Source organism: Prionailurus viverrinus, chromosome B4, assembly GCF_022837055.1.
Source record: "Prionailurus viverrinus isolate Anna chromosome B4, UM_Priviv_1.0, whole genome shotgun sequence".
Lineage (NCBI taxonomy): Eukaryota > Metazoa > Chordata > Mammalia > Carnivora > Felidae > Prionailurus > Prionailurus viverrinus.
Genome location: NC_062567.1, coordinates 38176413 through 38197062, shown reverse-complemented (window position 1 = coordinate 38197062; position 20650 = coordinate 38176413). Strand labels below are relative to the sequence as shown.

The 20650-nt window shown below is 52.3% G+C and overlaps 2 protein-coding genes across 8 annotated transcripts in view; both read left to right on the top strand.

Moving 5' to 3' along the window:
• SCNN1A (sodium channel epithelial 1 subunit alpha) overlaps positions 1–3535 on the top strand; it is a 30846-nt gene extending 27311 nt beyond the window's left edge. For all 7 annotated transcript variants that reach the window (XM_047867103.1, XM_047867107.1, XM_047867105.1 and 4 more), the window contains 5 exons: positions 1522–1600; positions 1701–1758; positions 1982–2037; positions 2176–2251; positions 2629–3535. In XM_047867103.1, the coding sequence (XP_047723059.1) occupies positions 1522–1600; positions 1701–1758; positions 1982–2037; positions 2176–2251; positions 2629–2997 (638 nt within the window). In that variant the 3' untranslated portion in view covers positions 2998–3535. The remainder of the gene's footprint in view (positions 1–1521; positions 1601–1700; positions 1759–1981; positions 2038–2175; positions 2252–2628) is intronic.
• A 4459-nt stretch (positions 3536–7994) lies between these two features.
• Positions 7995–20570, top strand: TNFRSF1A (TNF receptor superfamily member 1A). Its single transcript, XM_047867519.1, has 10 exons — positions 7995–8436; positions 15760–15913; positions 16160–16288; positions 16494–16643; positions 16879–16957; positions 18468–18541; positions 18668–18778; positions 19085–19113; positions 19285–19561; positions 19673–20570. The coding sequence occupies exons 1-10, from the start codon at positions 8398–8400 to the stop codon at positions 19987–19989; spliced, it is 1359 nt and encodes a 452-aa protein (XP_047723475.1). The 5' UTR covers positions 7995–8397; the 3' UTR covers positions 19990–20570.
• The last annotated feature ends 80 nt before the right edge of the window (positions 20571–20650 follow it).

Sequence of the window (20650 nt, the reverse complement as noted above, 5' to 3'; positions counted from 1 at the left end):
GGAAAAATAACAATGCTGATGGCTGAGAAGCTGTGGGGATGGGGAGAGGAACAGTCTCCCAAGGACTGTTTACTCCCCAGAGGAAGGGACCCAGCTGCTCCCCATGCTTCACTGTTCCAGACCCCCAGCCCTCGTAGATGGAGGGATTTGGGTCAGAAATGGAGAAGGACTTCTGGACCAGGCAACTAAAAGTAGCAAGAATGACACAATAGAACATACTTAGAACTTGGCGAATAGGGGAGAAGGGAGATCCATAGACTCATTCTCCCCACCCCCTTTTTTTTTAGGTAGCAACTCAATTGAGATAATTTCTATCCCAAGTAATTCACCCATTTGCTTTTAGTATAGTTTTAGTCTTCAGTATAATCACGGAGCTGTACAGTAGTGGCCGGTCAACTTTAGAACATTTCCATCACTCCACAAAGAAACTTCTTACCCATCAGCACTCTCTGAGCTTCCCATCCTCTGCACCCACAGCCCCCCACCTCACCCCCAGAAACTACTAATCTACTTTCTGTCTCTACAGATTTGTCTGTCCTGAGCATTTCATATAAATAGAATCATCTGTGGTCCTTTGTGACTGGCTTCTTGTATTTAGCACAGCATTTTCTTCTTCTTTTCTTTTTTCTTTTTTTTAGCACACCATTTTCAAAGTTCATCCAGCTTGTAGCATCTGTCAGTACTTTGTTTTTATGGCTGAATAATGTTCCATTGTACAGATTCGTCACGTGTGTTTATCCATTCATCAGTGGATGGACATTTGGGTTGTTTCTATTTCCTGTTTCCATTTTGTGTGTGAACATATGTTTTCAGTTCTCTTGGGTATATACCTAGGAGTGGAGTTTCTGGGTCATATCATAACTCTGTGCTCAACATTTTGAGGAACTGCCAGACTCTTCCAAAGTGGCCACACCATTTTATGTTCCCAGGAGCAACAGAGGAGCATTCTAGTTTCTTCACATCCTCACCAATACTTACTTACTTACTTATTTATTTTTAATAGCCATCCTGGTGGGTGTGAAGTGCATCTCATTGTGGTTTAATCTCATGATTCTTCCATAACAATTGTTCCCAGTTTTCCTTTTGACTTTTATTTTAGAGAGAGAAAGAGAGAGAGAGAGAGAAAGAGCGTGAGGGAGAGAGTATGAGTAGGGGAGAGGGGCAGAGGGAGAGAGAGAGAGAGAATCCTAAACAGGGTTCAGTCCCATGACCCCGAGCCATCAATCAGTGAGGTAGATGTTCAGGTGACTGAGCCACCCAGGCACCCCTCTTTTTGAATTTTAGAATTTTGTCCATATCCTACTCATCTTTACATAGATGAGTCCTGGGTTGTTTTTTGTTTTTTGGTTTTTTTTCCTTACGTAGCTTCATTTTTTCAACATTTTCGGTGTTGCCACTCAGGAGACATCACTGTAATGCTACTTGTGATGTGGGAACCCACATATCTTGGAAGACCTCTTGGGTTCAGGGTGCAGAAGGTTGAGGTGCCCTAGGGAAATGGGCATCTCTCTGCACCCACAGGTTACTGTTACTATAAGCTCCAGGATGCCTTTTCCTCAGACCGCCTGGGGTGTTTCACCAAGTGCCGGAAGCCGTGCAGGTAAGTGTCCCCTTCCCCTGGGGCACAGGTTGGGCAGCTAGCCACTTGGCTGGGTGGGAGAACCCCACCCCCATCACTGAGCTCCTTTATCCATCCCCAGTGTGACCAGCTACCAGCTCTCTGCTGGTTACTCACGATGGCCCTCAGTGACATCCCAGGTAATGTGGGGAAGGGGAGGGATATGAGGGAGAGGGGATGTGTGTGTGTGTGTGTGTGTGTGTGTGTGTGTGTGCGCGCGTGTGTGTGTGTGTGTGTGTGTGTGTGTAACACTGTGGTCTTTTCTGGGTGTATGTGTGTGTATGGATGTGTTTGATCCCACCCCCCACCCTATAAGCCTGAAGAGTATGGGGTGACCCCATTGACACCCCCATTCTTTTCTAGGACTGGATCTTCCAGATGCTATCCCGACAGAACAATTATACTATCAACAACAAAAGGTCAGTCCTACCCTGATCCAGCTGAGGGGGACGAATCCTTGGGAGGGAAAACTGATCTGGGAAGAGAGGAGGGTGTTTGTAAGGGTTTGAGAAGTGAACCCATTGCCATTTCTCCCTCCCTTCTCCCTGACTCCAAAGAAATGGGGTCGCCAAACTCAACATCTTCTTCAAGGAGCTGAACTACAAAACCAATTCTGAGTCTCCCTCTGTCACGGTATGTCCTTGCAGTTCTCTTGCAGATCTTGGTGGGTGTCTGCCAGAGAAAACAAGGGGGTGCCTCTGTGGGGCCAGAAGTTTTGGGCCTTGAGGGCAGGGGACCAAGGAAAGGGGGGGTGAAGGTGAGGTTGCGAAGGTGAGGTTGCAGAGGTTGGAAGAAGGGGAGCTTGGCTGGGGAATGAAGGCTTTGGGTGTGGTGGTGGGGGGGGGAAGGATGCGCCAGATGGGTATGACTAGGACAGAAGGGGTCCAGGGGACCACCAGGAGGCTGAAAGGGGTGAGGGAGGACCTCAGGGAGGGAGGGATGGGGCTCTTCTTCTAGAGCCCACCCAGGGCCCTCTGCCCCAGTGATCAATGTGCCTTTCTCCCTCACAGATGGCCACTCTCCTGTCCAACCTGGGCAGCCAGTGGAGCCTGTGGTTCGGCTCCTCGGTGCTGTCTGTGGTGGAGATGGCTGAACTCATCTTTGACCTCCTGGTCATCACGTTCCTCATGCTGCTCCGGAGGTTCCGAAGCCGATACTGGTCTCCAGGCCGAGGGGGCAGGGGTGCCCAGGAAGTGGCCTCCACTCCAGCTTCCTCCCTCCCGTCCCATTTCTGCCCCCACTCCACATCCCCACCAGGCCCTGCTACCTCCCCGGCCTTGATGGCCCCTCCGCCTGCCTATGCCACTCTGGGTCCCTGCCCATCTCCATCCAACTTGGTGGAGGCCAGCTCCTCTGCCTATACTCTGGGGGAGCCTTGAGAGGGAAGGAAAGTGCCCTCCCCTCCCAAGGCAGGCGCTTCCCCTGGTGGGAGGGGAGCAGGCTTGGCAGGATTAAAGAATGTCTTGGGACTTCCTCTCAGAGCTGCCTAACTGCCTTTGGTGTGGGGGAGGGAAGCAGGGTGGATAAGGGGCTACAGAAATTGCCCAGGAAACGGGGGCCAGGGAACCTGCCCATAATTGCCCTGGCTTCTGTCTTGTGCCCTCTGGTCCTGCCTCTAGAAGACTCTGATTTCCCTATCCAAGTGCAAACAAGTCTTCTTTTCCCTGGGATCAGCCAAGCCAAACTTGGAGCTTAGACAAGGAACCTTCCTAGGAAACCACTGGCGACCGGAAACAAAACACAAGCAAGGGCACACAAAGGCATGCACAGGTTTCCTACCCAAAGATGACTGAAGCCAACCCCGGGCCTGGCCACACTGCTTTCCAGTGACACAGACATTTGATCCTCTTCTTGAACTTGAGTGGGGAACCCCACCCAAAAGCCCCCTTTGTTCCTTCTTGGGCAATTCCCCTTCCTAGGGCAGGGGCCGGAGCAGACCAATGTAGTCAAGGCTTAGCCATTCCTAGTTGGCTCCAGGCCTTTTCCAGCCTCATCTAGCCTGTGCCCCCACAGAGCCGTACCCCAATGCCTCTGTGTCTTTCATACTTCTACATATTTGCTCAAGCTATTTCCTCAGCCTGGAAGTTTTCCACACCATCTGGAGAACTCCTGTGTATCCCTTAGAACCCTACTCAGACACCTCTACTTATGTGAAGCCTTCTGCCCTTTCTTGTCTGCCCCAGATTTGCTCACTTCCCTCTCCCCTGGCCTCCCATAGCACAGCATAACGTCCCTTGGGGTGCTGATGTTGCATCATACCTTCTTGTTCACTTGTGTCTGCCTCCCCAGCTAGACTGTGAGCTCCTTGTGGTCAGGGAATGAATCTTGTTCATTTATGTATCCTCAGGGTCTAGCCCAGTGTCCCGCTTGGAGCAAGTAGGCAGGTGCTCAACAAATGTATGTTGCATAAGGAATGTCTGGAGGGCTGTATGGGGGTAGGGAGTGGATGCAAGTCCCTGGGCCCCAGACTTCCATACCCCTTGGCTTCACTATGGAAGGGTCCATTCTTCAGGGGCATTGGCAGAGACAAACTTTGCTGCCAGCTCCTCCATGGGCATTGCTGAGCACGTGCTAGGTGCCCATCACCAGGTTAGGGTGCAAGAGCGAAGTCACGGTGCTGCTCTCCTTGGGAGACCTACTGGGCAGTGCTTGGGATGACTTACCATTGTCCACTGTCTGGACTTTCTTGTCCTCCCCAACTTTACTTACTGTCATCAGTAATCCTCCTCTGTGATCACTGAGTGCCACCTTCCATGCAGCTGTAAGATAAAGCCCTCACCTGCCCACCTCCCCATCAACTGTCCGGTAGTGGGGGTGGTGTGGGAGGATGAGACTCAGGCCAGTTTCTTCTGGAACTTCAAAGCCTGCTATGCTGTATTCTCTCATCATTGCAGAGAGAGCAGCAGCAGCAGCAGCAATCCCCCCTGCCATGCCGCTTTTAATAAAGGATAAACTGAGGGGTGTGTGAGTTGAACCCCAGTTTTGGGAACCCTGGTTCCTTTCTCTAGCATCAGACCTGGCATCCGGAAGTTACTATTCCTTGTCATCTTTGGGGACACTTCCCTTGCTGCCTTGGTCTTACCCCTCTCAGTTACAATCTCCCTGTCCTGGGGGCCATGGGAACCTTGGGGAAAGAGGGGGAGATGGTGAAGGGAGTGGAGAGGTAAGAAAGGTTGTGACCAGGAAGTGATGTGAGGACTTCTGACTTCCCTTTCCTGAACTCAAACTGATGGGGGGAAATGGTGGTGTCACAACCACCATTGGTGTCCAATGGTGTCCTCGTCTGAGCCCTCTTGTCTGCTTTCTGCCACAGCCCAGCCTGGGCCTTGCCCCTCCCCAGGCCCAGCCCCTCTCCTCTGGCAGACTTCATTATGGATGATGGCAATCAGTTCCTCTACCCCCACCACCCACCCCTACTAACCATGCTGGAGTTTCCTTATCTCCATGCCCTATCTGTACATACTGGTGGGCCCCATGGTTTAGGAGTTAGAATTGGTGTCAGAGAAGAAAGGCTTTAGGTTGCCTCCTTTTCCATCTAGGGCAGGTTAGCAGGTGAAGTGACTTGCCCAAGTTCATGATTCTTACAGACCCAGCTTGGAGCCAGGTCTCCTGCTATGACCCACCATGTCTCCGTGCCACACATGGAGTTGGATGGCAGGGCTGGGGCTAGAACCCACGTCACCTTGACTTGGAATCCAGTGCCTTTGCGATCACTCTGTGCTGCTGTGGGGGTGTGTGTGACATATGATGGGGAGGGGTCTCTGCTCTTCTGTCTTCATCCATTGCTCTACAAGCCATAACGGCCAATTCCATCATCCCCTAGTCGCCCCTCTGCTATTTCCCCATCTCTCCATTCTCTCCCTCCATTGTTTCTTTTTTGCCCTGGAAGGATTATGGCTACATTCTCACCTCCTCCATGAGATTAGTTAGCCTTTCATAATCCTTTTTTTTTTTTTTAAGTTTTTATTTATTTTTGTAGTAATCTCTATACCCAAGGTAGGACTTGAACTCCTGACCTGGAGATCAAGATTTGCATCCTCTTCCTACCGAGCCAGCCAGGCACCCCAGCCCTTCATGTTCTTACAAACATCCATCCCTCACCATTTGTTTCAACGTTTATTTATTTTTGAGAGACAGAGAAAGAGAATGAGCAGGGGAGGGGCAGAGAGAGAGAGGAAGAGACAGAATCTGAAGCAGGCTCCAGGCTCTGAGCTGTCAGCACAGAGGCCAACACAGGGCCATCGGGGCTCTAACTCACAAGCCATGAGATCATGACCTGAGCCGAAGTCAGTTGCTGCACCGACTGAGCCACCCAGGTTCCCCAAACCATTTTTTTAAAAACAGAATTTATTGAACAAATTAATATCATATTTTTCAAAATTTAAAGTAAATACACATTTATCCTAAACAATGAAAGAAACTCTCTTTTTGCATCAGGCTACATATAATGGCTTTGACAACTGACACAGACTATTAAAAATTCCTTGTAACACTAAAAATTAGGACATTAAAGTTATTAATTGTGAATACCATTAATTGTGCAACTCTTTTTTTTTATTAAAAAATTTTTGTGTTTATTTTTGAGGGAGAGACAGAGAGCTAGCAGGGGAGAGGCAGAGAGAGAGGGAGACACAGAATCTGAAGCAGGCTCCAGGCTCTGAGCTGTCAGCACAGAGCCCAACATGGGGCTCGAACTCACAAACCGTGAAATCATGACCTGAGCTGAAGTCAGTGTTTGACGGACTGAGCTACTCAGGCGCGACTAATTGTGCAACTCTTAACATTGCTACCACTTATTGAATGCTTCATATATGGTAAGCACTTTTTTCTTCAGAAGCTGGAGGATGGGGTGGAGTGAAGTCAGTCAGAGAGAGGTGGGAGGCATCTGAGCTCCACTGTCATCTACAGATGTCCTACTCTTGGGATCAAAAAGGGGAGGCCAGGGAGAGCCAGGGAGTGTGGAGTCTAAGGTGTGGGGTCAGCTGGAAGATCAAGGGGAGAGGGAACCAGGAGCTCTGATTCCAAGTCACAAAGACCTAGGACCTCACCCTCCAGTCTCCCTGCATTTCTAGCAACCTCAGTAGATGGAGGACCTTGGGCCTGGATGGGGTATAGTGAAGGTCATTGTGCCTATAGGATATTTGGGTGAACATTGTAGCCTTGTTGTGGGATTCATCTGGGAGAGACCCTGCACAAATGGGGGTGGCATGAAATACCCAGAGTCAGAGTGTGGTGTCTGACTCAAGGGGACGGATAGAAAAGTGGCAATGTGTCTATCATAGCAAAATGGGCCCTTGGACTGAAGTTGGGGCTCGGGGGTTTCAGCTGGCGGTGCAGAGAACATGCCTTGTGTGTCTCCAGGCCTCGGTTTTCTCTGAGACTTCGCCTCAGGTCATGATCTCATGGGTTGTGAGTTTGAGCCCTGTGTTGGGCTCTGTGCTGACAGCTCGGAGCCTGGAGCCTGCTTCGGATTCTGTGTCTCCCTCTCTCTGCCTCTCCCCCACTAGCTCTCTGTCTCTCTCTCAAAATTAAACATAAAAAAATTTTAAATAAAAAAAAGAATCACACGATTAATCTATAAAACAAGGTGCTGTAGCAGATTATGTCTAAGGTCAATTTGGATTGATGTATCAGAGTATTTGGGAAAGGAGGCACTGAGAATATACTGGTAATACCTGATCCAGGTATCTGTGATTTTCACGAATAATGATCTCATCAAGCCTCATGACAGCATTTTTCCCATGTAGGTGGGCTAGGCATTGTTACTGTCAATAAAGGAGGCTTGGTGGAGATTTTGCGTTCTTCCTCCCCCCCCCCCCCCCCCCCCCCCGCAGAGCCACATCAGCGCCTGGGGGGTCCCAGCCCAGCAGAGAGTGAATGAGCACCAGATTGGAGGGGGGGGGGGTATCAGGGCCCCAGGGCAGAAAACTAGGGTTTGGGTTTACTCCAAGTTTGAGTTTGGGTCGGAGGGGTAAATTCCCAAGAAAGCGAGAGATTTGGGGTGTCGGTGGAGAACTCTGGGGCTAAGGGAAGAGTTCTTAAGGAACACCGAGTACCTGTCATGGATCATATGCTTACCTGTCCCGTCTCAGTCAGTCCTTACAGCAACCCCATGAGCTAGGTGCTCTCTCTCCATTTCACAAACTGGAAAACAGACCCACAGAGTGTTGGTTATTTGTCCCAGACCACCCAGCTCAAAGGCAGAGGATTCTGAACTGAAACCCAGTGAGTTTGACTCCAAAGCCCTGAATCGTTCCAGTGCTGTTCACGTGGGGAAGGCCGGGTGACTGGGTGAGGAGGGAGGGGCTTATTGCGCCTTGGGGGGGGTGGGGGGGTGGGTCGGGAGGGGTCCGATTGGTGGGTTGCGGGCACCAGGCTGCTGGATCCGGGACTCTGGCGCCTCTGACTGAGCTACGAAGGGTTAAAGACCTTCGCCCCCTCCTCCCGCCTCCTCCTGTCTCCTCCCCCAGGCTCTTCCTGTCCCGAAGTTGCAACACCCCATCTGCCACTCTCCCTTCCCTTCTACCTCCACTCTCCTTTCTGCTTTAGTTTTCTCCCAGTTCTCCGGACTCGGCTCCGGCTCTGGCCTTCAGGGTGTGAGGTCCCTGGGATCAGGCGGTGACCTTCACCCCAACCCCATCCCGCTCAGCTTCCCTCCCCGGGGTGCGGGCTCTTCTTGGGACCTCCCGACCCCGCGCATCCCGGACTCCGGTCGCCGCCGCCGCCGCCGCCACTGCCTGAGCCCTGATGGGGGAGTGAGAAGCCACAACTGGCCGGACATGGGCTTCCCCACCGTGCCTGGCCTGCTGCAGCCACTGGTAAGACCCGGGACGAGGGCCTAGTGGGCTGGGGGCGGGGGGGAGGAGGGGGGAGGGCGCCGCCTCGCCGGAGTGGGCCCTCGCCCCGGGCCCCGACCTTCGGCCGGTGTGGCCCAACTTCAAACTCGGCCAGAAGTTCGGGTTTCCCATTCTGAGGCCTGCTCTGAGTCGGAGGCAAGGCCGAGGGTGAAAGGGAACCCGAGGACAGCCAAGGAAGTTTGCTGGGCTTTGGGGTGGCCAGGAATGTGGGGGCAGGTGATCCCCGGAGGCGGGGCGCATTTCGGAAGGGTAAGGAAAGGAGTGGAAGAAGGACGTTTCGTCCTCTTGGAGTCCAGATGATTCAGAGTTGTGTCCTCCGGTCATCTGGCCAGCCGGTGTGTGTGGGGTGGGAGAGGTGAGGCTGCCTGTGGGCTCTGGCTGAACAAACCTTGGCAGGGCGTAGGAGTTGGATGCTAGTGAAGGGGGAAACTGAGTCCGGGAATGGAGATGGGCTGGTGGGTAAGTTTGGGATGCTGTGTGTGTGTGCCTGTGTGGAGAGGGGGTATTTGGGAGTGGAGTGGGAACCGGATAGGGACAGGGCAGTGGAGAGCCCCCCAGGGCCAGGACGCCCACCTGCTGGCATTCCCCACTCTCTGTTTCTGGCTCAGCTTCTAGGCGGGTGCCCTCCATTGCACTGACTCTAGACAGCTGCCAGCGCCTCCACCTGGGCCCCGACCCTGTGGCCAGCCTTCAGCCCCCTCCCCACAGACCCAAACAACAACCTCTTCGTTTCTTCTTCCACAGATCAGTTTGGGGAAGTTAGTAGAAAGTTGTTTTCGTCACTGGAAAATGTCCCTTTCTTGTGCCTCAGCCTTGTTCCAATGTATCCTCCATCTCCCTGCATGTCCTGGAGTCAGCCTGTGCGATACCGGGAGCCCCTGTCCCCCACCTAGTAGGGCGGATTTTCCTGGCCTGTGGTTGGCCAGTTTCTCCTGGGTCCCTGCCTGTCTCTGGCCCCCATCTTCCGCACTGTCCTCTCTGGGTCTTGTCCTGTCTCTACTAACCATTTCTTCCTTTTCTGTTGGTTTCCCCAGAAGTCTCCTTTCTGAACCTTTTTCTCTCTGGTGCCTCCCTCTCCCTCTCTTTTCTGCTGGGAGTCCACGTCTCCAGACAGTGATTCCCCGTGCAGCACCTCTCTCTCAACCTGAGTTCTTACTCTTATTCTCACTGTCTCACCTCCTGTCTCCCCAGCCTGTCTCATGACTTCTCTCAAGTCTGTCTTTCTCCCAGGCTCCCTCAGCCCCCATCCGACTGCCTTGTCTTCTCTCTTTGGGGGTACATCACTTGGATTCAAATCCTGGCTCCCTCACAGACTAGCTGCCCGAACTTGAGCAGGCTACGTAACCTTTCATGTCTTAGTTTCTTTATCTCTAAAATGGATATAATGATCACTACTTCCTAATGGTGTTTTGAAGATTAAATAGATTGACACACAGTTGACCCTTGAACAAACATGGGTTTGAACTGTGCACATCCACTTATATGTGGATTTCTTTCCCATTAAATACAGTCCTGTAAACATATTTTCTTTTTCTAATTTTCTTACTAACATTTCCTTTTCTCTGGCTTACTTTCTTGTAAGGATGCGGCATATAATACACATAACACACAAAGTATGTGTTCATCAATTGTTGATGTTATTGGTAAGGCTTCCAGTCAACAGTAGGCTATTAGTTAAGTTTTGGGGGGAGTCAAAAGTTATACGTGGATTTGTGATTAAGTGGGGGGGTGCTGACGCTCCTAATCTCTGCATTGTTCAAGGGTCTACTGCGTGTTAGATCTTCAAAGTATTAAGTGCTGGGTCTGTGCTAGACATTATTTTAAATGCTGGGGTGACAGCAGTGAACGAAATCTCTGCCCCTATGGAGTCTACATTCTAGTAGAAGAATAAGGTCTAGCAAATAGAAAGCACTCAGTAAGCGTTAGATTTGTTTTGTTAGTATAGTAGGGATTACTCGGGGGCTCCTGTGCTTGGAAGACAGAGGAGGCCTGAAGAGATAAAGGGAAGTGCCTGGTGGCAGGGGCGGAAGATGGCAGGTGGGAGGTTGGCTGTGAAGGGACCCAAGTTCAGCTTGGAGCTGGAGGGGAAAGAGAAGGAATGAAAGGCCTGAGCTGTTTTCAATTGCTCACCAGTCACTGGGCAATACCGCACGCACCAGAGTATACGTGTGGGTGTGTGGGGGGGAGGTAGTGGAGAAGAATACAGGAGAGAGTGTGGCAAAGCTCCTAGGATTTTGCTGTTCTCAAAGAGCTTGCAGTCTGGGAGCCAAGATGGCTTACAGCAAAAAAATGAGCTCAGAACAGTCTGGGGAGAATATCCACAAAAGCGTTTTGATGTGGTACCCTGGGACACGGATGGGAGGCAGGACCAGGGAAGGGAATGAGCATCATCCAGCTGCTTTTTCTTGCTTAGCTGGCCTCATCTCTGGTGTCTCTGCCCCAGGAACCCCTCCTGCATAGACTGCAGAGCCTACAATGAATGGATTGTCTCTGACCTGGCTGAGAGCTTGATAGCATGAGTGGCGTGAATTCACTAGGTCCCTAGCAGCTATATGGGACCTGGTGCCCATGTGATGCTCCCTAACTCTATGGAATGACTCGAGGAACAGGCATTGGTCAGATGGAATGAGGAAGGGAAAGCCTCATAGAAAAGTGGATTTGGAGTTGAGATTCAAAGTCACTGACTGGCAGCGTGGCTAGAAAGAAGGGAGACTGGTTTGAGGGAGAGTAGGGGAATGGAGAGGTGGGATTTTGTGTTGGAGATGGTGGTGGCAGGAAGCTGAACACCTTGGCTGGAGATGGAAGGACCATGTTGAGGAACAAGAAGATGTGAGAATGAGAAAATTGGAGGGAGTGGAGGCGGGGATGAAGAGAGACTTTGAATGTAGTCCCAAGTAGAGGAATTCGAGGAATTCATTCATTCATTCATTCATTCAGAAGCAGTTCTCTGAAAGACCCATGGCAGCTGGGAGTGTGTTCAGAATAGCAGTGAGGTACCTCTGCAAATACTCACACAGGGAAGGAGTGACTTGTGTGGAACTGATGTTCAAGGTCAGGCTCTGGAGAAGAAGATTCCCACACATGTGGGTGCAAGTTGAAGCATGAACACAGATAAAGTGCGTAGGATGGATTGGAGCAGGAAAGAGGCTGGTGGCTGGGCCATCAGCTGGAAGACAGTTGCAATAATGTGAGCGTGAGGCAACCCATGGTTATAGACAGGACTGAGAGATCATGGAAGACGGACTGGCGAGATGAACTGACAGGCTGGATGGCCGCAGGATCGGGACGGGGGACCTTTAGGAGAGAAGGGTGGCAAAGCTCTCACACTGTGGGTGCTGAGAAGTTGGTGGTGTAACATTTGTCTAGACCAAGAGATTGATGAACTAGGTTTGGGGCATGTTGAGGGTCTGGGAACAGCTAACTCAAGTGCGTACCTAACAGACTAGAGCAGGGCTTCTCAAACTCTTATCTGCCTTCGGATCATTCACCAGTGATACTCAAAAGGGAGTGTGCGTGTGTGTGCATGCGTGTGGGAAGGAGTGGGCATAGTTTGACCACTCTCCCCTGGAGATGAGTATGTTCCTTCACGGGAGCCCTGACTCTTCTATTTCCCTCTCTGGGAGTCACTGGCTTCGACTGGAGTGGAAGACAGATGAGTCGTTAGATTGGCCAATCAATGATTATTCTGCTTCTTTGGTTTTGGGGGCTGGGAAGATACCAGGACCGTAAGACACTATCTCTGACCACACACGCTCTTTCTGATCGCTTATCTCATAAGAGTTTATGGTCCTTTCGGGGAGATCATATCTACACGCTCAGGATAATTATATTATAATAAGATCCCAAAGTAGATATAGTTAATTCCTGTTATTGGTCTTCACAGGGGGTTGGGCATCTAATGAGCTCAAGAGGAGGAAGCGGCATTAATGGAGGGCTTCAGCGGAGGGAGGTGGGATCTCAACCGAGCTCTTGGAGGAGAAGCTGTCATAAGCTCCCCGAAGATTGACATTAAAAGAACAAACACATTTTAATTTCGTGAACAAATTAATGCAGGGGAAGGGCACAGCTAGGTCATGAGGTGCCGGGTCAGGGTTAGACCACAGGGTCGCTCTGCTCTCATCCTCTCCGCCCCCTCTGCAGCCCTGGTACAGGAAGTCTCACTTTAAAGTCTCCCCAAGCGGAAGTTGTGGGGGAGTTGGAGGGGTGCTGGGCCACCCCCTCAACTGTCTCTCCCCAGGCACCTCCCAGCTTCCTGCCCTTCCCCTGCTCCAGGCGACAGGTGCAGGCTGGCTAGGGTCTTTGCTCTCAGAGCTCACCTCCTAATTCAGCTGCAAGGTGCAGCTGCTAAGAAGGACACGCTCCCCAGAGCCAGCTGGTGCCGACTGGTGGGGGCCTGAGGCCCTGGCTAGGAGAGGTCAAGAGCAGGCTGGCTGGGGCACTGCTGGGGACTATGAGAGACCTGGGAAATAGTGCTGGCTGTCTGACATCCCTTCTTGCCTGCCTCCTTACTCCTGGAAGTGGGCGTTCAGGGCTCTGGAGTTTTTCCTGTGCTGCCAGTGGACTTGCAGGGAGGGGCTATGGAGACTCAGAACTGGCCTTATTTCCTAAGGATTGTTTGGGGACCCCAGGGAGGTCCCCAAACCTAATCCAACTGGCCAGAATCAGTCAGGCTGTGGGAATGCAGTGAACCCCGGGTGGGAGGGCAGCCTTAGTTTACTTCCTTTTGGAACTGGGGGGTGTCAGGGGCCTCCTGTGAGAATCCAGGGAAAGGGCTGGTCGGTTGGGGACTGGTTGGATGGGGAGGAGGAGCCTGGGTGGGGCCTGGTCTAAAGGAAGGATGCTGAGGGGCGGAGAAAGAGCTGAGTGGCCCCTCAGTGGGGGTGGGTAGTGACCCGCTGGGAGGAAGCCAGGAGTTGAGGAGACTTCCCTTTGGGATGGATTGGGAGAGGGGGCCATTTCCCGAAATATGCGGGCCAAGTGGGACAGGGGTCTGTTGCCGACTCTTTTGAAGGGGAGGGTGGCGGGGGGAGGAAGTGTGCTCCGAGTGGGGGTTGGAAGGAGAGCCTGGCCCACAGGAGAAAGGGCTCAGATGGGGTTCTCATTGCTGGCTCGTCCCTTCAGCCTTCGTGCTGACTCATGACCCTTGAGGAGCTGGGGAAGCTGCTGGTTCTATCTCCCTTCCCCTAGATGCCCTCCCTCCCTGGCCTGAGTCACTGGGCGGAGTTGCTGGGAAAAGATTTCTCTTTCCCGGATCTGACTTAACCCCCAAAGTGCTGGAGACGCAGGGGGATGCTAGGCTTGAGAAAGCCTCTCTCCCTCCCTCCCTCCGTCCTTCCTTGGAAGCTTACTCCTCACAGGCCTGTGGTCCCTGAAAGGCTCCCCACCAATGCTGTGGGGGGTGGGGGGAGGCAGAACTGGAGCCCCCAGTTTTTCTTCCTGACTTTGTCTCTGCCGGTTGGCTTTGCTCCTGCAGGAGGGGGCCCTGCATGGAATTTCAAGTGCCAGTAACCTTGGGTCCTGAGAGCTCTTCGGGGAAAGGAACCACAATTTCAGGATTGGGAAGTTCTTCCCATAACCACCCTGAATTATTCCTGTGGCCCTGGACGCCCCTGTCTTGTTCAGGGGAGACGGCATGCTGGAGTGGCTCAGGGAGGGGACTGCTCTCTGAGTAGGGGAGCGCAGCCCTGCCTTGGCCGCTGCTCTGTTTCTCAGTGTGGCTTCTGATTGTGGCTGAGGCTCCAGCTTCCAGGCTGCAGTGTCTCCCAGAGGGTGACTCAGGGCAAGCATGACCTGCCTGCCTGCCTACCGGGCTGTGGGCTGCTGTGCTGTCCTGTCTCGGACTGGGGTTTCTGTGATCAGATTAGTCTGTTTTTCTCCAATTTTAACATGCTTTGAGGACATCCTCTTATCTTTACATAAAGCAGCTCTTATAGCAGAGGGAAAAAAAAGAAAATCAAGACCCAGGAAAAGCCAGAAAGAGGCTGATTAAGAGATCAAGGAAAAAAGTCTAGGCTGGAGCTCAACACTGACTCCTGGCTTTGCTGTCCCTGGCTCTGAAGCCAGAACTTGGCAAGTGATTCAGCTGCTGAGGGCTTGCCCTGAGGCTGTAAAAGGTGCCTCTCAGAATGCCCCTGTGTGCAAAGGGCATCAGGACTCCGGCCCATCCTCAGCTCCTGACTTGATGGTCACCTGAGCCCGATCACCAGCCTCTGGATACATACATTGTATGTAACCTACATGCCTTTTTCCAATCCTGCCTGGACCTAAACTTTGTCAATCTCGTACCTCATTCCCACCTTGAAACTTTCCCTTTTACTGCCCTCCCCGTTTGCCCTGGCCAACCTGGGGTATTTGTGCAGATTTAGTGGTGGAAGGGGATGCAGCATGAGGTCTGAGGGCAGAATCCTGAGTGAGGTTTTGATACAGATTTATAAAGAAACTCTTCCTTTTGCCCACTCCCTACAAATGGTGCCCACAGAAACGTCACTTACTTCCACTCCAATCTGATTTTATTTATTTTTAAAGTTTTAGTTATTTATTTGTTTATTTATTTATTTGTTTATTTTGAAAGAGAGAGAGAGAGCGCAAATAGGGGAGGGGCAGAGAGAGAGGAAGAGAGAATCCCAGCTAAGCGGGCTCCATTGCTGTCAGTGCAGAGCAGATATGGGGCGTGAACCGTGAGATCATGAGCCGAAACCAAGAGTCTAGTTGGACGCTTTAACCAACTGAGCCACCCAGGTGCCCCCTCCAATCTGATTTTATAAACATACCCTTTCTACTGGAGTTACGCAATCCGGGAAAGTGCACAGATCTAACTGCTCACCTCTGTGGATGTTTACAAAGTGAACACACTGTGAACATAGCACCCAGGGGAAACACCACTTTAATATCCTTAAGGCTCCTTGTTGGAAGTAAGGGCCCCAATTGAGGTAACCAGTTCCCAATAAAAAAAAAAACATTCCTTAAACACCCGCCCTGTGTCCAGCACTGTTAACTGCTATGGGAAAATAAGGATAAAATACACTCCAGGCCTGGGGTCTACTAGTCTTAACTTGGAAGGACAAAAAAATTAGTACACAGAACAACTAGAGAAGAATTAAGCACTAGATCACATGGGGCCAGCTGTCTAAGCTTAGAGGAAGGATATCCAGTGTGAGCAAGAATGGCCCGGGGGCAATGTTCCACTGAGAAAGGACTTGAGCTGGGAAGGCTTTGAACTTGCTACCTCTAGGGTTCCCACCCTCCCTCTCCTGATAGGATCTCCTCTGTCTGATTCTTCCCCAGGTACTTCTGGCTCTGTTGGTGGAAATATACCCATTAAGGGTTACTGGACTGGTCCCTCACCTCAGGGACCGGGAGAAGAGAGCTATTCCATGTCCCCAAGGAAAATATATTCACCCTCAAGATAATTCCATTTGCTGTACGAAGTGCCACAAAGGTAGGAGAAAGTGGGAACAGTGAATCACCTCAGTTACGGGGTCCTTCTTCCTTTGCTTTTTCCAGATATTCTAGAACTTGGGGATCTCTGACCTCCAGGCTCCTAACTTTGCTGCCTCTTCTGGGCTGGGATTTTCTCCCTTCTTTCCTCTCTTACAGACTTCAGAGGCGTGGCCCTGGCTATTCTCTCTAGCATAGGGCTCCTTCCTTGAGCTCCCGCTGCAACCTAACTGATCCCCCATCACAGGGACCTACCTGTACAATGACTGTGCGGGCCCAGGGCTGGACACGGACTGCAGAGAATGTGAAAATGGCACATTTACTGCTTCAGAGAACTACCTCAGACAGTGCCTTAGCTGCTCCAAATGCCGAAAAGGTGAGTCTCAGGAGGTGGCGAGGGCTCTAAACGGAATGTCAGGCGGATGTGTTAGAGCAGTGGGCTCGCCTGTCTGTGTGTGAGGGCAAACACAGGAATGTGCATGCATAATTGAGTGCAGGGGTGTGGGCGTGTGTACAGAGAAAGACACACACGGTGTTGGGGGGGGGGGTTGTGCTCACACCCTGTCTCCTCCCCCCTCCAGAAATGTACCAGGTGGAGATATCTCCTTGCACAGTGTACCGGGACACCGTGTGTGGCTGCAGGAAGAACCAGTACCGGTATTACTGGAGTGAAACCCATTTCCAGTGCCTAAACTGCAGCCTCTGCCTCAACGGCACGGTGCAGATCTCCTGTGAGCACAGCTCTCCATAGCCCGGCCCCGCTTCCCGCCCCAGGGTGGGCCCTGTCTCAGGAGAAAGGCCTCTGCCTTTCTGTACCCCAGCCCCCTGACCCCACACTTCCTCTCCTTCCCACTCCCGAAGTCTGTGGGACCATTCTGGCCATCTGCCCCCTGCCCCTCCTAGCTTTCCCTGTGGTCCTTGGTGCAGGGTGCCCCTCCTCTAGCTGTATTGTATCTCTCCCCACAGGCAAGGAGACACAGAATACTGTATGCACCTGCCACGCGGGGTTCTTTCTAAGAGGGAATGAATGCGTCTCTTGTGTTAAGTGAGTATCTCCACTGGCTGCTGGGCACTGGATCGGGTGAGGGGGCTTGGGGTGGGGCGGCGAATGGGGTGGCTGCAGGTGAGAGCCACCAGCAGGGCAAGGGAGACAGCCCAGGATGCTCTGGTTCTTACTGAGTGGTTGACTCTTGGTGTCAAAACACCAGACAGTCCTTCTTCCTGCCCTCCCGAGCCCCCGCCAGAATTGTTCCTAAAATCTGAAGAAGTCTTTGGGAATAGAGGCTCATACTCCACGGACTTGCAGTTCTTTGAACTTAGACATTTGGATTTTGGGGTGACAGGGTCTACTACATGTAGTTCATGGATTCTAGGACGCACATTTTCATGTCTCTGAAATCAGACTGCATCTTACAATTGATGATGTATCATGGTTTAACTGGCAGCTCTGTGTGTGTATGTAGTATGTAAATGATGGTGCTTTTTAGTGATGGCATCTTTGAGGCAGTATGGTATTTCTTCCCCAGTCTCTGTTCAGGCCTCCTCACTTCTTTTGGCTCCACAGGGTCTGTTCTTGCATACTTGCTTGCAAAGAAGGAACTCTGAGGGCTCTATAAGTTCAAATCTCAGCCTAGCCACTTATGTGTGACCTTGGGCAAGTTACTTAACATCTCTGAACCTTAGTTTTCTTACCTTTAAAGTAAGGATAATGACATCCACTTGGCAAAGCTGTACAGCTATAAAGTAACACCAAACTATTTGTTTTCTTTTTCTACTAAGTGTCTTTTCTCCTTCAAAGAGCTTTTACATTCATTCCATGTGGTTCTCACTGTGAGTTTGTGAGGTCGCCTCTTCCTGCGGAGCATTGACCTTCCCAAGTTCCTTCTAGCCCCCCATGGAGTTCTCATTACTCCTGCTGCCCAGTGACAGCTTCCAGCGGGGGGAAGATGTGCTTGTTCTAGAGTGTTCTCTGGCTGCCCCCCAAAATAAGTCTTTTTAAAATTTTCACATGCATGTTTGACCCCTCTTTCCACAAAGTCCAGGATTGTCACTAGCAATGTCATCTCAAGAAAAAGCTCTCCAACCTCTCTTTGCCATGGGATTCTCACAACAGTTCAGTGACAGTCACCATTTATCGAGTGCTTCCTATATGCCAGGCATAATGATCTCACTTCTCAATTCTGACAGGTGGGTAAGGGTCTTACTTTACTGATGAGCAAACTGAGGCTTACAGGTTAAATGACTTGCTTGGAGTCACAGTGCCAGCCAACGAATGGACTGGAATTCACACCCTGCCCCTTACTGCTTTGAATTAGTTCTTTCTACACAGCCTCCTTGAGATTACTTCCAATTCTAAAAGGAAATGATTTTGTGATTGGCTTGCGTTTCATTCCTCTGAGTCAGGAGAGGTTTAATTTCCATTATTTCAAGAGATAGCTAAAATGTTTGGAAAGCAAAGAAATTTCCAACAGTATGGAGTTTTCTTCTTTTTCCTTTTTCCCCTGTCTTCCTCTTGGGGGAGGGCCCCTACGTACCTGTGCGATCTCTTCTTTCAGCTGTAAGAAAAACACAGAGTGTACGAAGTTGTGCGTACCCATCGTGGAAACTGTTAAGGACCCTCAGGACCCAGGTGAGGAGAAATAACCCGCTTGCCATGCTCACCTGCCCTGTCCTAATCCTTGCCCCTCCACCTACCCAGCCAGCCCTGCTCTTCCTGCTTCCCTTCTCCTCTCACCACAATCTGCCTCGCCTCCAGGCACCACAGTGCTGCTGCCTCTCGTGATCTTCTTCGGCATTTGCGTTTTATCCTTCTCCATTGGTTTAATGTGCCGCTACCAACGGCGGAAGTCCAAGCTCTTCTCCATTGGTGAGTGGGGCCCTTGGGAGGGGAAAGCTTGCTGCTGGGGGATGTGGGAGGGGGTTGAGTGGGTGAGAGGGATCAGCATGGAGGGAAATGAGGGAGTGTCCCCTTAGCTTGCTGCTGAGGACCCCGCTGGCAGGAGGTGGCCCTGATGGCTTGGTGAGAGGTCACAATGCATCAGTAGGTCTCTTGTCCCTGGGGCCACTTTGGCCCTGAAGCATGTCACCACAAGTCCCCAGGGCCAGCCCCGGTATGGGCGCCAGGGCTGAGAGAGGAAGTGAAATTTGTGACGCTTGGTTTCTTTTTTCTCAGTTTGTGGGAAATCAACACCTACAAAAGAGGTAAGATGAAACCAGGAACCTACCCCCAGCCTTTCCCGCTGATTGTCCATTACAATCTTGTAATACCTAAATGACCCTCGGTCACCCTTAATTCCAACCCCCCTCCAGAAATAAAGAAGGTTCGGGCTGTTTGTCCTCTCCTCCACTAACGCTGTGCTTTCTCTCTTTCAGGGAGAGCCTCAGCCCCTGGCCACAGGTCCAGGCTTCAGTCCCATCCCCAGCCCCACCTTCACCCCCAGCCCCACCTTCACCCCCAGCCCCACCTTCACTCCCAGCCCCACCTTCACTCCTAGCGACTGGGCTAATTTGAGGGCTGCATCCGTCTCCAGAGAGATGGCTCCACCCTACCAGGGGGCTGGCCCCATCCTCTCCGCGGCTCCAGCCTCCAGCCCCATCTCCACCCCAGTTCAGAAGTGGGAGGACAGCACCCACACTCAACGCCCAGAAGGTGAGCTCCTTGCAGGGGCAGGTGGGTGGAGCTCCTGGAGGGCGCGTGCGCGCGAGGGGACGGGCGGGGCCACCTCCGCGGCCAGAGGCTCACCGCCCGGCTTCCTCGCAGCGGATCCCGCCGACCCGGCGACGCTGTACGCGGTGGTGGACGGCGTGCCCCCGTCGCGCTGGAAGGAGTTCGTGCGGCGGCTGGGGCTGAGCGAGCATGAGATCGAGCGGCTGGAGCTGCAGAACGGGCGCTGCCTGCGCGAGGCGCACTACAGCATGCTGGCGGCCTGGCGGCGACGCACGCCACGACGCGAAGCCACGCTGGAGCTGCTGGGCCGCGTGCTCCGCGACATGGACCTGCTGGGCTGCCTGGAGGACATCGAGGAGGCGCTGTGCGCCCCTGCCTCCCTGTCGCCCGCGCCCCGCCTCCTCCGGTGAGGCCACGCCCCGCCCCGTGAGGGGCCTGCTCTGAGGACCGCTGCCTACTGGCGGGGCGGCCCAGAAGGACGGTGCGAGGTGCCCTCCGGATCCCCTCTTTCTGGACAAGGGACACGAAGGGGCAGGCAGGAGCTGGCAGCCACCTACTTGGTGCTACTCCCTCAGTGTACACAGAATTTTCTCCGTTTTCGGAGCACTGCCGGAGGGTCAGCCTTGTGTGTGTGACAGATGTGTGCGTGTGATCCTGAGAGAGGCTGAGTGTGCCAGGAGCCCCAGCTTGTGGTTGTAGAGATGAGGGGCGCCATGCCTCATCACCCACTTTGGGTTTGGAAAACCCAGCAACGCAGCTTCGGGGCCTCTGGGTGATCCCTGGGCCCTTGTCACAGTAGATAAGCAATCTTTTTTATCAATTATGTTACACTAATAGAAACTGGGCACGCCTCTGCCCCCTGCCTGGACAAGCACAGGGTGAGCTGACCTGTCCGAAGGCAGGGGCAGGCACAGAACAATGGGGCGGCCAGCAGGAGCTGTGGACTTTTGTAAATACACTAAAACTCTGGAATTAAAGCTCTGCTCCTGGACGGGGTGGTCCTTCTGAGTGGTGGGTGTGGAAGGCTGGGGCAGAGACTGCGATCCTGATGGGGGTGGGCTGGGAAAAGCC